This window comes from Cordyceps fumosorosea (assembly GCF_001636725.1).
Source record: "Cordyceps fumosorosea ARSEF 2679 chromosome Unknown scaffold_51, whole genome shotgun sequence".
Classification (NCBI taxonomy): domain Eukaryota; kingdom Fungi; phylum Ascomycota; class Sordariomycetes; order Hypocreales; family Cordycipitaceae; genus Cordyceps; species Cordyceps fumosorosea.
Genome location: NW_017387351.1, coordinates 18,363 through 34,024, shown reverse-complemented (window position 1 = coordinate 34,024; position 15,662 = coordinate 18,363). Strand labels below are relative to the sequence as shown.

The following is a 15,662-nucleotide window of genomic DNA, read 5'->3' as shown; positions in this document are numbered from 1 at the left end:
TTATCCTCTTATCCTCTTATCCTCTTATCCTCTTATCCTCTTATCCTTCTTATCCTTCTTATCCTTCTTATCCTTCTTATCCTTCTTATCTTTCTTATCTTTCTTATCTTTCTTATCTTTCTTATCTTTCTTATCTCTCTTTTTTTTGGTAGCAATGGGTGGTTTGTCTCAGTAGTGATTTGACTACTGTACGGATAGCCGCGCCTCTATTAACACGCTCGCCTATGGGTTCGGAGTACTTCTCCTAAGAACCACAGCACTAGCCAGCCGCTTTTATTATTATTAGCGACGACGTAAAGGGGCGCATTTTCGCGCCGTCGGCATCCGATCCGCGACACCGGCTTCCACCCGACCTGACTGCCGCATGGGCCGCACCGCATTGTGACGCACCACCGCCACTGACCACGAGACCTGTTTCTAGGCGGTATGTGTTGGCTTCGCATGGCTTACTGCCGCAAGATTCTTTACTAGACCGCCCATCACTGGAGTGATTCACGAACTCTATTGTCAGCTGGCCCATTCCAATTCTCCTGAATCACAAACTCTGCCGCAAGATTCTTTGCTAGACTGCCCATTTCACTTCAGTGACTCACGAACTCTATCGTCAGCCGGCCCTTTCCAATTCTCGTGAATCACAGACTCTATTGCCAGCCCTTCTCTATAAATCTACTTTTCTCCTTCCTCCAACCAATTTGACTTCCACACCAACATCACAAAGTTCCCAAAAGCCATCTTGTTCTTCACCATGAGCGGCCCCGGCCGCCCCATTCTTGCCCCCCTCGACGAACAGCAGCTACAAAGTCAAGGGCTTGCCAGCCAAAACTCTGCAGAAGGAACACGCAAGCTGCATCGTCGTCGCATGAATCGCTCAAGTGATTCTGAAAATGAACAAATTCCACTCGATGTCTCATACTCCGCTCCCGATTCCCAATCTGCGTTTGCGACAATCCCGACGTTCCTCATATCAAGAGCGACTTTGATTCATGTTGGGTTTACCAAGACAAGAGCCTCGCAGCTCTGGGATCTCTGGGGCCAACAGCAGGAGGCCGAGGCCGAGCTACGGCGCGAATTCGGCGATGATGAAAACGACGGGATGGGAATGACCTTCTTGGACTTCATGAAAAGCGCCATCAGCAGATCACGCGACACCGCGAGTTCTCGGGATCAAGATTGGATTGCCGCAATGACCGCATGGGGCATACAATCCGAATTACAAGAAGCGATGACCGACCCCATGTTCGACCCAATCCGACACTCCCAGTCATGCGCTTACTGGGTCAAAGACACCATCGAGATGCGCTTTGCAGCACTCGAGCAAACCCAAAAAACGTCAGAGGAACGCAACGCACTTCTGGCCCGGGGCAGAACTGCAGACTTGATAGAAAGACAATTTCGAGCCGACGCTCAAATCGCAAACGCCCGCTCTGCCGCCGCTCGAAACGCCCCTGGCCATACCATGTTATACAGAGGCATGGATGAAGGGAGGGCCATGAACTTGGTCCAGGACTGGGACTCTTGCTATCTGAATGAGATGCTAAGCATGCCCCCATCGGACTTTAGTCCCAGCAGAAGGTTCTTTTACTTCAGCCCTCAGCGATTTGTTGCACAATACTACGCTTCTTGGGTGACTCGGCGGAACGAAAACATAGAACCGCGGCCCAAACCGATCATTATTCAGTTCTCGATGCCGAATAGCACCCTCGAAAGCCTGTCCTCCGGGACGGAGAAACTTTCCGTTTACTTCCCAGATGACGAGTGGAAGAAACTGATTTGGTACAGCCGTAGAGACCAACCTCTACCCACTACCCTAACCAAGTATCACAATGCGACTCTCATCATCGGCACGATCGCAAGAGGGCCCGATCTCGTCCTCCAGAGCCTGCGCTCCTGGGAGCAAGTTTCAGACAACAATGTTCTCAAACTTGGTCCACCAAGAAACCTGGCGACAGCCATCCAGTTTGTCTTTACGGATGACAAAGGAGGTTTATTGCTACAGCAGAATATGTCCTCATTCTCGAAGCAAGATTTTGATGCTCGAGAGTACTGCGAATGGCGACGTGGTCACAGAATTCCATGATTATGTCTGTTTGCTTCTGTTGTCTCTTTATTATTTCTACATTTGCTCCTTTTGTCTCTTTACTATTATTGCTTCTTTTACTTTTAAGAAATGGAAATAACTTTCACTATAGAGAAATAGCTTTTAATGAAACAAAGTTGCGTTTTCGAACAAGGGAATCTTCTAACACAGACCGCAAGCCCCTCGTCCAAGGAATACCATAAAGCATTAGGACCACTCTAGCTATAGCTTTATAACTCCTCGCTATGAAAAACGCCCACATAGCTACACCTAATTTTTACCTTTATATAATAGTGGCTTAAATCCTAATCTATAGTTTGTCTATTTCTTAAGAAGTGAGTTAGGTTAAGATATATAGAGTATAGATAAGTAGTTATTATAGTATAAGTTATATTAGGAGATATCTCCTAATAGTAGAACTATTACTTAGATTAATTAATAAAGATTTAGTCTAGTTATTTATTAGAAATCTCTTTCCTTATATATCTATTCTATCCTCTACTATATTACCTAGATTACTTAGTTTACTCTATAATCTAATAATCCTAGATTAGTACTAGATTACTATTATCCCTAGTAATCTAGTTATATAACTAGTTCTTTTATCCTTATACCCTTATAGATACCCTATAGTCACTTATTAGACTACTCTGCCCCTTATCTATAGTACCTTAGTGTATTTATAATAATACTATCTAGTTAAGGTTATTTATTAGTAGGTAACGTGAATTTTATAATTATTCAAACGTTATAAGGATAATATAACAGTTTACTAGTAAAGATGTTTTAAGATTTTAATAATAGGAACCCTTTTCCGTGTAGCGAGCTGAGAGGGCGGAGAGTCTGTAGTCGGCTCGAGTGAAGGGTAGGACTCGCTGCGTTCCTTTAAAGCCTCAGGCAAGAGTGTGTAAAAGATTTCAGCCTATCGACTTTTCGAGACATATTTCTCGTCCTCTGATTTTTCTGATATTCCTAATTTTTGTCACTGTTCCTGTCTTTTTTATTTTTCTTATTCTTACTGTATTTATAGTGTGATTTTTTTTGGCTCCTCATTACTTTGAGATCAGCCTGGTGAGATGCTCAAGAGTCATTCTCACCGCGCCCACCGGTAGGCGGCTCAGCAACTACCGAGCTCGACCGACTGACAAATCGCGATAAGTCGGCAGTTAGGATATTATCAACGCTTCACGCTATACGCCGGCAAGTCCCGACCGCTCGGTTCAGCGCATAAGCGCCGAGGTGAAGAGGTGCATCGCCTTGATCAGGCCACTTACGAGTCACGCCCCCCTTGTGCGCTCGAAATTAACTGCATCATTGTTTTCGGCATAGCCTTGACAAGGCGTGATGCTTCTTTCATGGAAAATGCGCTGTTTGGAGGGCGCTATCCACCCCCTGAAGTTGCAGATAATATGCCGCCGTGTAGCACCTATAGCGAGCATGTACGTGCATGATTATTCTTCTTTTTCTAGTAAGAAATTCGGCACGGAAGAATTTATAAACATCTGACAAAGTTTGATTCTAAATTCACCGCCCTGGAATTTTGATTGACCGTTTCCTGCTACCCTAATACCATCCTTGGCTGAATCAACACGCCTCACTAATGAGCGAACCGAAAGTCTAGCCTCTTGTTGCCCTGGTGCGGCGGGTTGGACAAGTACTGCAGTTTCTGCTCCTCCGTCATGGCCCGCCACTTGTCGTCGCGCGACTTGTTGCGCCATACGTAGTACAGCTTGGTTAGCACGTACAGCGTGATGTTCATGCACACGACGCCTAGGATGGCCTTGTTGCCGCGATGGTACAGCGGCGCGTCGTCTGAGAACCGGCTCAAGTCAGAATACTGGGCTTATTGTGGTGGGACGAAAGGGGGACTTACCGGCGCGATACACGTTGGCGGAGATGATGGAGCAACCCTGCACAAACATGTTGTACGTCGCGGCGGAAACGGTCCGGGACCGCACCGTGTTGGAGTTGCGCGACGTCCAGGCCACCTGGATGGGATGGGCTTTGGATTAGACAGCGTTACTATGTTGCGCTCTTGGGAGGGGATGGACTGTGTTCGGGTCGGACAAGGAACTCACAGCTGGGATAGCCCAGAAGCAGGGTGATGACGGCAAACATGACCCATTTGTTAACAGTAGCCGTGTCGACGACGTTGACGTAGATGACAAAGGGCAGCGCCCAGACCTGTCCCAGCATGGCCACCAGGGAGAGGTTGCGCACGCGCTCCGCCAGGTACGTCAAGCCGAGCATTGTGAAGCCTAGATATCTTTGTCAATGGACTGCCGACAAAGAGTTGGTACATTACAGCCCAGACTTACATTGGATCACAGTGGAAGGGATGGTGAGCAGGTTGGACTGGCTCCGGCTAAAGCCCAGGCCGCGGAGCGAGATGGTGAGGTACATCCCCTGAGGGTTCATCGGGATCATGAAGACGAGACCCAGGGCATATATCGGCCTGCGGGATGTTGGTGAGTGGGTGAGCCACAGAGGTGCAACCGAGGAACCACATACCAGAGATCGTAGTCCTTCAAGCTCTTCCACAACTGCCGCGGCGTCACGGGCTCGCGGTTGTGCATGTCGCTCTTGCTCGGGTCATCTCTGAGCACCCTGTTGACAATAATCTTTTCTTCCCTGCATTCAAAGTTAGCCATAATTTGCTTTGCTCCAAGATAAGATGACTATCGACGCACTTCTCCGAGAACCAGCCCGACTTGCCCCGGAACCAGCTGGCCGTCTGGCACGGGCCCGGCGGCATCAACAACCAGGAAAGCACGCCGATGACAAGGGTGAGCAGCGCCTCAATCAAGAACAGCCACCGCCAACCGGCCCGGCCCGCGAGGCCGCGCATGTTGAGCAGGCCGATGGCGAACGCCGCGGACAGGATGTCTGCGAGGTTGAGCGCGGTCCAGAAGAAGCCGAGGCGTATGGTGAGCTCTGCGTGCTTGTAAAAGTAGGAGAGGTAGATGATGATCTGGAAAATGTTAGTGAGGGCATCAGCATGAAAAGAGGCAAAAGAAAAAAGAAAGAAAAAAAAAAAGGACAAAATAAAAGAAGAAAGAAAGAAAGAAAGAAAGAAAGAAAGAAAGAAAGAAAGAAAGAAAGAAAGAAAGAAAGAAAGAAAGAAAGAAAGAAAGAAAGAAAGAAAGAAAGAAAGAAAGAAAGAAAGAAAGAAAGAAAGAAAGAAAGAAAGAAAGAAAGAAAGAAAGAAAGAAAGAAAGAAAGAAAGAAAGAAAGAAAGAAAGAAAGAAAGAAAGAAAGAAAGAAAGAAAGAAAGAAAGAAAGAAAGAAAGAAAGAAAGAAAGAAAGAAAGAAAGAAAGAAAGAAAGAAAGAAAGAAAGAAAGAAAGAAAGAAAGAAAGAAAGAAAGAAAGAAAGAAAGAAAGAAAGAAAGAAAGAAAGAAAGAAAGAAAGAAAGAAAGAAAGAAAGAAAGAAAGAAAGAAAGAAAGAAAGAAAGAAAGAAAGAAAGAAAGAAAGAAAGAAAGAAAGAAAGAAAGAAAGAAAGAAAGAAAGAAAGAAAGAAAGAAAGAAAGAAAGAAAGAAAGAAAGAAAGAAAGAAAGAAAGAAAGAAAGAAAGAAAGAAAGAAAGAAAGAAAGAAAGAAAGAAAGAAAAAACGTACGTCCGGGATGAAGCCGCCCTGGAGGATGCCGATGAGGGCGCGCGTGGCCAGGAAGGAGGAGCGCCCGCTGAGGAAGAACTGGCCGCCGGCGACGAGGCTCCAGAGGCAGATCTGCAGCGGGATCCAGCGGTCCGGGCCCAGCCACTTGGAGACGAGCTGCGAGGGGAGCTCGGCGCAGAGGAAGCTGAGCCGGAAGACGGTTGTGCCGAGGTTGTAGTCTGGGACGGGTCAGAGACAAAGATGGGGGAAGCAGGGTGTTGGTCGAGTCTTACCATCCGTGGTCAGATGAAGATCGTTGAGAAAGTTGTCCGTCAGCGCTTGCAGGATGTTGGCCCGGTCCAGCTCCAGCGCCATGAACATGATGCAGGCCCAGACCATGATGCGGAGGTCGAGCTTCCACACGAGCTTGGACTCCTCGCCCCATGTCCAGCGAAACAAGGGATCAAACCGGTGATAGTTTTCCCTGTTTCCCATGTCAGTGCTTGTTTTTGGCAGCAGCTTCTTGTTGTCAAGACTCACCATGTCTGCTTCGGGTAGTACTTCTCCAAGGTGGACGGGTCGTCAAACACGCTCTGCTGCGTCGCGATTGCTTCCTTGTCCACCTTGGTACGTCGCTGAAAGATGGACTGCCGCTCGTTGATCGGCGCTCCCAGCTCAGGAATGTCGCTGAGGGACACGGTCGAAGAGCTGGTCGCGCTCTTGCCGCTCTTGCTGATGAACACTGTCGCCATGGTAAAAGTCGCTCGCACGAAAGAATCTTCAGCTTGCCCCGGACTGTCTCACAAAAAGACCCGTCCGAACTATATGTATTTCCAATGCGACTCTAAGGATAAGACATGCATCCTGGAAACCCTCCGATACTGGACGGCGGAGGCCCGCGGCCTGGCTTGCTTCGACATTCTTGGCCAAAGCACACCACGACAAGCCATCGAGCCACATTGGAAGCCATAGATACCAGCTTGAAACGCAAATTTCGAATAATCAAACAGGAAGCCAAGAGATAGCTCTCATGCTAATGCACGAGCGGCCGAACGAGGCTTGCATTTCGGGGGGCTGGAGCGGCCATGTCGCCTAGACACCTCGTGGCTACGTCTTTGGCCGGCCATGCGCAGGTTTCCCATGACGCAAGAAGCCAATTAAGCAGAGCAATTTCCAAGATGGAATAGATAGTTAATATTTACATGCATACAGCACTGCACAGATGCACCAATCCGACGACAAGGATATGGCGTTTGACATGCTGCCGGCCTCTATGGCGTCATGATGGAGACCCGTCACCTAATGAATGGGAAGCGAGGTGAGCGCACGCAACAAGAGGGCAGAATGCACCATTCCAGCCTCTAATCCTACTCCGTGGAAGACGAATTGACCATGGACATGTTCGAATTTAGCAATCAAGGACGGTGCCGAAGCGGCAGTTCCTGGGTTGATCATGCCGTGCCCAACTTGGCTATATAACAATCCATTCTGAACCCTCAAATTTGATGTCAAGACATTCAACCAGGCTATAACTCACTAGCTCACTTGAATTAACCAAAGCGTATCACTATCACTTACCCCATCAACATGTCGCCCACCGCCGTCGACGCTACCCGGGTCGTCCCCGTCCCGACCAAGGGCAAGGCCTCGGCGCCGCTCAACGTCACCGGCGCCCTGCACCACCTCGAGTCCTTCGAGCTCAGCCCGACCATCGGCCGCGAGTATCCCCGCGCCGACCTGGCCGAGATCCTACGCGCGCCCAACTCGGACGAGCTGATCCGGGACCTCGCCGTGACCAGTAAGCCCTGGCCCGCAAACCCCCTTCCCTCCAACAACAACAGCAGCAACAACAACAACAACAACAACAACAACAACAACAAGAAAAACAACACCACTGACATCCAAAAGTCTCTGAACGCGGCGTCGTCGTCTTCCGCGCCCAGGACAACCTCACCAACGACCTGCAAAAGGAGCTCATCGAGCGCCTCGGCCGCCTGACCGGCCGCCCGGCCGAGTCCGGCCTGCACGTCCACCCGCTGCTCAACCCGGGCCGCGAGCTCGGCGGCGACGACCCGGAGATTAGCGTCATCAGCTCCGTCCAGCGCGAAAAGTACTACAAGGAGACTACCGTCGATGGGTTGAGCACCAAGAAGCAGACCAACGCCCAGTGGCACAGCGACATTGCCTTTGAGCCCTTTCCCGCCGACTACTCCTCACTGCGACTGACGCAGCTGCCCAAGACGGGTGGCGGTAAGTTTTCTTTTCCTTTTTTTTCTTCTCTCTCAATACATGTGCATCATCCCGGTGGTAAAGCACAAGAAGCTAACGTTCACGACAAAAGACACCCTGTTCGCCTCCGGCTACGAAATCTACGACAAGCTCAGCGCGCCCTACCAAAAGTTCCTCGAAGGCCTCAGCGTCACCTTTGAGCAGCCCGGCTTCGGCAAGACGGCCGCCAGCAACGGCTTCGCCCTCTGGGACAAGCCGCGCGGCAACCCGGCCAACGTCGGCACCGAGCTCAAGGCCGTCCACCCGGTCGTCCGCACCAACCCGGTGACGGGCTGGAAGAGCGTCTTCCCCGTCGGCGGCCACGTCAAGCACATCAACGGCGTGACGGAAGAGGAGAGCACCCACCTGCTGTCCTGGTTCCTCGACCTGGTTTACAAGAACTACGACCTGCAGATCCGCCTGCGCTGGAACAGCCCCAACGACATTGGTACGTGGACTTGAACTTGATGCCCCTAATTCAAGCAATGTGATCGGCCATAGCTAACAGTATGGACAGCCATCTGGGACAACCGCAGCACCTTCCACAGTGCCATCTTCGACTACGAAGATCAGGGTGATCGTCTGGGCATCCGCGCCGTCGGCATTGGTGAGCGCCCCTTCTTCGACCCCCAGAGCACTTCGCGACAGGAGGCCCTTGCCGCCCGCAGCAAGTAGGCCAGCGCCGTAAATGCAGTTCAAGTAGCGCAAATAATTGAATAGAAACACTTCCATCAATTGAAACTGTGCCAAGCTCAAGTACCACAGCCTCACACTTGCAATATCCAGCTTTGGCGTTCGACAAGGCTGTATAGGGCTCGCGCCATGGTCCAAGTCAGCGCCGTGTAGGCGCAAATGTCCAGCACCCTCTTGCCCTGGGCCTTTAAATTCTCCATGTGCATCGTCACAAGTTTGTCGTTGATCGCGGCGGTTTGGTTGATAAATGGCGTGTCATACTCCTCAGGCACTGGCCGGCCTAGAAAGGCACACAGCGGCGCCCACCCCTCGCTAACGTGGTACTCGAGCAGGCGATCCGCTGGCACCAAGGCGCGGACACGGGCGTAGTGCGCCTCGAAGCTTGTCTTCCCGTTGCCCGGAAAATCGTGATTGTACAAAACCTGATGCAGCTTCTGGAACATCGGCCAGTTCCATCGGTTGGGCATCCGCAGCAGCGAGGCCAAGACGCCGATGGTAGCCCACAGTATGCTCGTGTCTACAACTTCGAGAGTGTTTGTTACAGACCTACAAAAAAAACTGGTCAGTCTGCATTGCCATATCCCAGGTGCTGCCGTCTTCTTACTTGTGCCACTTATCTACGTCTCTGACGGTAAGAATAACCTTGGCATCTGGATAGGCTTCGAGGAGCTCTTCTGCAAAATATGCTGCCGGCATATCGCATACCGCCTAGTAGGACGTTAATATCATCATAACGGAAGAAACGTGAAGATATGAGACACCTGGCAATGTCCTAGCAAAGCATCAAAATCCGTGCGTCCCGGTATCCTGCCGATGCAATCGTGCTTTGCTCTCAGCCATTTCAGCCATGTTTGACAATCACGCGTATTGATGAAGGCGGCATCCATTGTATGATAGGTGTGAACATATCCCAGCGTCAAAAGTGCCTCTCTCAATGCTATGGTCGCGTCTCGTTAGCGCAGCATCTCATCGTGAGAGTTGCTGGTCAGACTTGCATCTCGTTCCCGTGCGGCTGTAGCCAAGACATAGCACCTTCATGGGGACTGATCGCATATCTGCTTTTGCCATGATTGAGTTGCTCAGCAGCTATGTCGTCCGTGCCTAAGCTACCGCAAGCAGCAAGAATGTCCATCGTTTTGACCGTCCATAGGATAGGTGTATTTATACATCGGGCCGTCGACCGGGCAGTCGCAACAAAGAGCACCACGTGGGCTTCGCAACGATCCAGTACCTTGCCCAATAAATATGGTTGCATGCATGATGAACCAGTAAGAAAGATGACGATGGGTTCATTAGTCCTGTAGCTGAATGCCAGCTGATGGGCTGTCGCAAAGTAACCATAAACGGCATGGGTAGTAAGCGAAATCACAAAATGAAGAAATGGCTCAAGAGGCCCATCGCATTGGAATCTGATCAGACGTTAGGTCTGGCTTCGTATTCTGCTCTGGGCTCTGCAGGGACTATGTGGAAGGATCACACGATTGGAAGGTAGCGACGCCTGTAGTCTGTCTGCAACCGTTGTTGTTGTTGTTGTTGTTGTTGTTGATGTTGTTGCATGAGAAGAGGGCAGGGCTGAGGTGGTAGGCTCGAGCATTGCGGCGGCGTAAAATAAAATCTGAAAACCCTTGGTCGAGTTTGGCAGGCTGGAAATGAAGAAAGGCTCGCTCTGTTTTCGCGTCTGCTGACGGGTCGGAGGACTTGGAGAAAGTAGCGGCAGACATTATCAGAGGGTACGGCGCATTGTGGTAAAGTGTCCAACTAAGTGGTAGATCAGCTTAAACCAAAGCGAGAAAGCGAGCACAGCTATGCATAAAATGCATTCCTTGCATTACGCAGGTCGAATTTCTCTAGTCTTGGTCTGACGTGCGCTGTGGAAAAGAGGCAGCCAAGAATCCCCACAGTCCCGGATGGCGAGAATTTGAGAACCAGTCACTGGGAGATAGCAGTCCTGTGGCGAGGAGATCTACACTTTTTGCCTCAGCCGTGGGGAGCCGCCGCCTCGCTCGGGTCGATAGTAAGTTTGGTTACAATTCTGTTGAAGTGGTTGTGGTTTAGTTGGGCCAAGTTGAGAAACGGCTCAAGTGGAGGCGATACGACATACGACGAAGTGCTCAGACCTGGCCGGTATTACTGGCACGAATGCATTGAGGTGTGGCGCGCCGCAGGTAAGGCGGGGATGAGCCGCACCCAGTGAAACGAGCCAGTCAGTGAACGCCGACGACTTGAGTCTGCGAATCCTCCTCATACTCTTGCCTACCCCCCGCTAGCGAGTTCTGGGGGTGCGGGGAAACCATGCAGGGAAAAGATGCTCTTGCGGGGAGCCGTCAGAATAAGCGTTGCCGGTTGCTTGCTTGTCGTTGTGCCGAGGTTACGACTGCGATTATCGATGTTGAGAGGAGGGGTTTTGCATTCGGCTGATGACTTCAAAACTTTGGAGAGGAGTCTGTACTCGAGTTGTCCGAGCAAGGCATTGGATGGATGGCCGACTGGGCATATATGTTGTGAGCCAGATCCTCGATGGATTAGCGGGGGACAATTTGACAGTAGGGAATGTCCACCAAAGAGAGTGTGCAAGAAAACCCCTTTTGCGTTTCCCAGAACTGTCGCTTCGTGTTGGAAAAACTCGAGCCATCTAGGCATTACAAACAATTATGAGCGTCTCCAACGGCAAGTCTGAACCAACCCTATGGGAGACAGGCAGGTCCTCGCCTGGTAGCCTTCTGGCCTCGTTGAGTACCATACCAAGCAGATAGGCGAATCCACTAAGTTAGTGGCGCATCTGGTCCAGCTTCCAGCTTGCGAGGACGGCTCGGTCAATTGCTTTTTCTCTTGATGGACACGATGATTGTGAAGCATGTGAAGACCGGCTAACAGAGACGGTGCCCCAACAGAAAAGATTCCGGCATCGCAGCTGTTTGACGTGATTAACGAACAGTTGTCGGAGAACCCGGAGGAGGTCAAGGACGCCATCAATAAAGGCAATGGCATCTTTGCCTTTACCATCAGGGGAAATTCGGGTGTGACGGATAGCTGGCATGTTGACCTAAAGTCCACTGGCCGCGTGGGTAAGGGCATTGGCGAGAAGCCCAACGGTAAGACTCCTCGTTTGCGCCCCCGCAGCCAAAGATGCAACACTGTATCACATCTTGTCAGTTTGGATCCCTGCAGTAGTTACTGCATTTGGTGGCTTGGATGCGCGTGACAAGGGCTCATAGGAACACGAGCCAAAATTTCCATGAAGGAGGTTGACTTGATACTGACGGTGGACTGCCTTCAGTTACGTTTGTTCTCGACGAAGATAATTTTACAAAGCTGTTCTTGGGCGAGGCCAATGCGCAAAACCTCTTTATGACTGGCAAGCTGAAGATCAAGGGCAACATAATGAAGGCGCTTGCTTTGCAGCCAGTTTTGCAGGTCGTGCGCGTCAAGGCCAAACTATAAGGGTATATTGGTATTGTTTGTCTTGTCTCGAGAGGGGGCAGTGAAACAATGGATCGCTTTTCAGGTATTGAATCGAGTGGTGGTATTTGTCGTCCTGGTCAGAATAACATATGAGCGTGAATGCCCTAAAAGTCATAATTCTTTTATTGCTTTCACGGAGCATTATGTAGTGTCGAGGCAGCTTGTACGTTCGTAGTACTTGTATAGGTACGTTGGAGTTGAGGTTGTTGAGGAGAGAAGACGAGTATATTGGCTTGGCGGCTGCCAGCTGTCAGCAAACGGCGTGCCAGCTGGCAGAAGACACGCTGTGGTTGGAACCTGTAGTACAAATTATGTGTCGAAAGAATAATTAAACTCTACCTTATCTTTTGCGTGTGCACATACATTGCCTCAGTACATTGTAGCTGGAGATGGACATCTCTTGTGCACTCATGGCGGGGTGTAGAGTCTTGAGTGTTTGCGGGTCATCCCCCCTTTTTGCCTGTCTCGAGACCTTTTCCCATCTTCATCCCCTCATCACAAGCAAAAGCCCTTCCTTGATCAACTCGGCACATGCTTTTCGAAATTCAAGACATGCAAAACTTTGCCCCTGGGCGCTGCGGTAGCCCTGCGTGTCTTTTATAGAAATGGCTTGCAGGTTTGGTCGCATCTCAGTTTAGGTCGCCCGCCACGCGAAGCTAACCGTTGGGAGATAGCGCACAAGATAAAATACCCGCCTCGAAGAGCCTCGGTCGATGCACAGCCCAGCGATCATGATGGCTGATACAGTTTAACTAGCAGTGCGGCTACATGTGTGGTAGCAGCGCAGCTTCAAATCAACTTCCCCCAAGCCCCTTGCTGAGAGCAGTGAATACCACCCGACGCTGTGACGGCATGGACACGGATCCGCAAGGGAGTCCCACCTCAACATATCTGCACTCCAATCCCAGACTCGCTATAGGCCGTCAGGGGCCTGTCGGGCATCTTCGCAAACTCTGTGGACGCTCTGGGGCAAATCCTGGGCAAATCCTGGGATTCCTGGGGCTCTGGGGTTTCCCCAACCCACCCACCAATTGCACCTCCAGGGCAGCCCGCACTCCCCCGACCTCCCCCGCGCATCGCCAGGCGACGATTTCCAAGCTCGCTGGCCAACTGGGTTACTTATAGGCTAAACCAGGCTCTGGAAAACTGGGTGGCGTCAATCCGGTGGACCAGACCACCACAAAGCCAATGATGCTATTGGGGAAGCCGTGTCCTGGCCATTACGATCCCATCATATGCCACTCGCTGCAGCGGGAGCCTCGGCAGCCAACCCGTTACAGTCCCCCCGATTCCGTGCTCCGAGTGTCCACCCCGTGAGCCTCCTTGGGGTATATCTAGACGACGATGCCGTTGATTCTTGTCTCGAGGTGAGTTTTGTTTCTTCAGCTCGAGGCCTTTTCTACTTTGCTTCTCTTTAGCTGGTCCATATTCATCGCATCTCATTTTTCACTAGCTGGCCAACAAGACCTACCTTACACGCTACACCCGTCATACAACTAGCCTTGACCCCGCACAGTTAACATTTGGGCTTTTCTGCCATTTTCTTCTTCTGGGTTATACAACTCTTTTCTTCTCTTCTCCATTTCTTGAAACTGTCACCCTTCTCCTTGTATCACCAAGTGCGTCGCGAGCTGCCATAGAATCACAACTCCCGCGGCTCTTTTCTCCTTTCGACAACATCATTCTTAGATACCCATATACATTACCCCGCCAACTACAATCATCACCATGTCTAGCACTGCTATTCCCGAGGGCAACGTCGGCAACCTGACGACGGAGCAGGAGACCAAGCTCCGCCAATTTTGGGGCACAATCTTCAAGCTCTACGACCTCTACGACTCCAAAGACCCCGAGATCCAGGCTGCGCTCAAGAACTGCGCCTCTCAGGCAGCTGCCCCCGTCCAAAAGTCTCGCTTCGGCCTCTTTGGCGGCGGCAAGAAGGCCAGCACCGAAGATAACAACGCCACTGCTCTCATCGAGAAGCAGCTCGGCCTCGGAGCCGCCGATGAGAATGACAAGTTTGGACTGCGCAAGCAGTTCATGGAGATGCTCGGCAAGCACTCGGCCGAATCTTCCCGCGCCATGATCCTTGAGGCCGTCAAACATGACCACCCTGATGCTCTTGCCTTGCGCTTCCTACGTGCTCGCAAGTGGGAGGTTGACCGCGGCATCATCATGATGTTCTCCGCCATGGATTGGCGCTCGAGCAAGTCCAAGGTCGATTCCGATATCATGTACAACGGTGAGGCCGGCGGTGCTCGTGATGAGAAGAGCTCCGACCCCAACACCAAGGTTCTTGCCCACGACTTCATGCGTCAGCTCCGCATGGGCAAGGGCTTCCTCCATGGCACCGACAAGCTGGGCCGTCCCATCAGCTACGTGCGCGCCCGTCTGCACAAGCCCTTTGATGGCAAGAATGAGTCTCTCGAACGTTTCATTGTCTACAACATTGAGACTGGTCGCATGGTCCTGAACCCACCCATCGAGACTGCCTGCCTGGTGTTTGACCTCTCGGGCTTTACCCTCGCCAACCTGGACTACGTGCCCATCAAGTACATTATTCAGTCCTTCGAGGCCAACTACCCCGAGTCTCTGGGTGTCATTCTTGTGCACAACGCGCCTTGGGTGTTCAAGAGCGTTTGGAAGATTATCCACGGCTGGCTGGACCCTGTCGTTGCGAGCAAGGTGCACTTCACCAACGGCCGCGACGGTGCGGACGGCATCACCAACCACATTGCTCCTGACAGACTGATCAAGGAGCTTGGCGGCGACCTGGACTGGGAGTACAAATACGTGGAGCCCGTCGAGGGCGAGAACGAACTCATGAAAGATACCGCTACCCGTGATCGCCTCAAGGCTGAACGCCAGGAGATTGGTCGACGATTCGAGGCCGCCACGAGAAAGTGGGTTGAGGCGTCGACTCCCGAGATCAACGTGGAGCGCACCAGCGTGGCCAAGGAGCTCGCCGTCAACTACTGGAAGCTGGACCCGTACATCCGTGCCCGCAGCTTGTACGACCGCAACGGTAACCTGCGGGGTGGCAAGCGTGTCGCCTGGTACGAGGACGAGAAGGCGGCGGCGGCCGCCGAGGACAAGGCTGGTGACAATGCTACCCTGCAGTCGGAGGACACGTTTGTCGACGCCACCTCCAAGGCCATCGCTTCGCTCAACATTGACGAAAAGGCACCTCTGCAGACCACTGCCAACGCCGTTGCTGCTTAATGATTAAGTGACTGATAACTACGACAATGGCGTTTCAAACGACGAAAAATGACGCCCTTTGTTAGAAACGCCTTGAGCAAAAACGGTGCATTCAGCATGCATTTATGGGCATTTGATTACATGATTTTTCTGGAAAGACTTTTGGGTTTCCCTTTTTTTTCTTTTCTTTTCTTCTTTTCTTCTTTTCTTTTTTTTCCTTTGTCGCGGCCGTTTGCCTTTTGGCACAGTGAAGAGACATATATACCATGAATGAATTACTACATTTGAAGAACCAACAACGAGGACATACATGTATTCCAGGGATGTTGCACGACGGCAAGACCACCTGCAGGGTAACGAGTACT

The 15,662-nt window shown here is 51.1% G+C and overlaps 6 protein-coding genes across 6 annotated transcripts; 4 read left to right on the top strand and 2 right to left on the bottom strand.

Moving 5' to 3' along the window:
• Positions 1-745: 745 nt before the first annotated feature.
• On the top strand, positions 746-2,077 carry ISF_09497 (hypothetical protein; the record flags this gene model as incomplete). The annotated part of the gene is made up of 1 exon (XM_018853099.1): positions 746-2,077. One exon carries the CDS (start codon positions 746-748, stop codon positions 2,075-2,077), a length of 1,332 nt encoding a protein of 443 aa, XP_018699706.1.
• A 1,597-nt stretch (positions 2,078-3,674) lies between these two features.
• On the bottom strand, positions 3,675-6,425 carry ISF_09496 (MFS transporter; the record flags this gene model as incomplete). Its single annotated transcript, XM_018853098.1, has 9 exons — positions 3,675-3,889; positions 3,951-4,079; positions 4,156-4,335; positions 4,396-4,532; positions 4,589-4,708; positions 4,768-5,048; positions 5,695-5,912; positions 5,967-6,157; positions 6,214-6,425. The coding sequence occupies 9 exons, from the start codon at positions 6,423-6,425 to the stop codon at positions 3,675-3,677; spliced, it is 1,683 nt and encodes a 560-aa protein (XP_018699705.1).
• Positions 6,426-7,260: 835 nt separating this feature from the next.
• ISF_09495 (Taurine catabolism dioxygenase TauD/TfdA) lies at positions 7,261-8,616 on the top strand (the record flags this gene model as incomplete). The annotated part of the gene is made up of 4 exons (XM_018853097.1): positions 7,261-7,471; positions 7,582-7,923; positions 8,015-8,389; positions 8,459-8,616. The coding sequence occupies 4 exons, from the start codon at positions 7,261-7,263 to the stop codon at positions 8,614-8,616; spliced, it is 1,086 nt and encodes a 361-aa protein (XP_018699704.1).
• A 92-nt stretch (positions 8,617-8,708) lies between these two features.
• Positions 8,709-9,330, bottom strand: ISF_09494 (hypothetical protein; the record flags this gene model as incomplete). Its single annotated transcript, XM_018853096.1, has 2 exons — positions 8,709-9,180; positions 9,239-9,330. 2 exons carry the CDS (start codon positions 9,328-9,330, stop codon positions 8,709-8,711), a joined length of 564 nt encoding a protein of 187 aa, XP_018699703.1.
• Positions 9,331-11,285: 1,955 nt separating this feature from the next.
• Positions 11,286-12,075, top strand: ISF_09493 (oleate-induced peroxisomal protein; the record flags this gene model as incomplete). The annotated part of the gene is made up of 3 exons (XM_018853095.1): positions 11,286-11,346; positions 11,526-11,726; positions 11,912-12,075. 3 exons carry the CDS (start codon positions 11,286-11,288, stop codon positions 12,073-12,075), a joined length of 426 nt encoding a protein of 141 aa, XP_018699702.1.
• A 1,749-nt stretch (positions 12,076-13,824) lies between these two features.
• Positions 13,825-15,318, top strand: ISF_09492 (CRAL/TRIO domain protein; the record flags this gene model as incomplete). The annotated part of the gene is made up of 1 exon (XM_018853094.1): positions 13,825-15,318. The coding sequence occupies one exon, from the start codon at positions 13,825-13,827 to the stop codon at positions 15,316-15,318; it is 1,494 nt and encodes a 497-aa protein (XP_018699701.1).
• Positions 15,319-15,662: the final 344 nt, after the last annotated feature.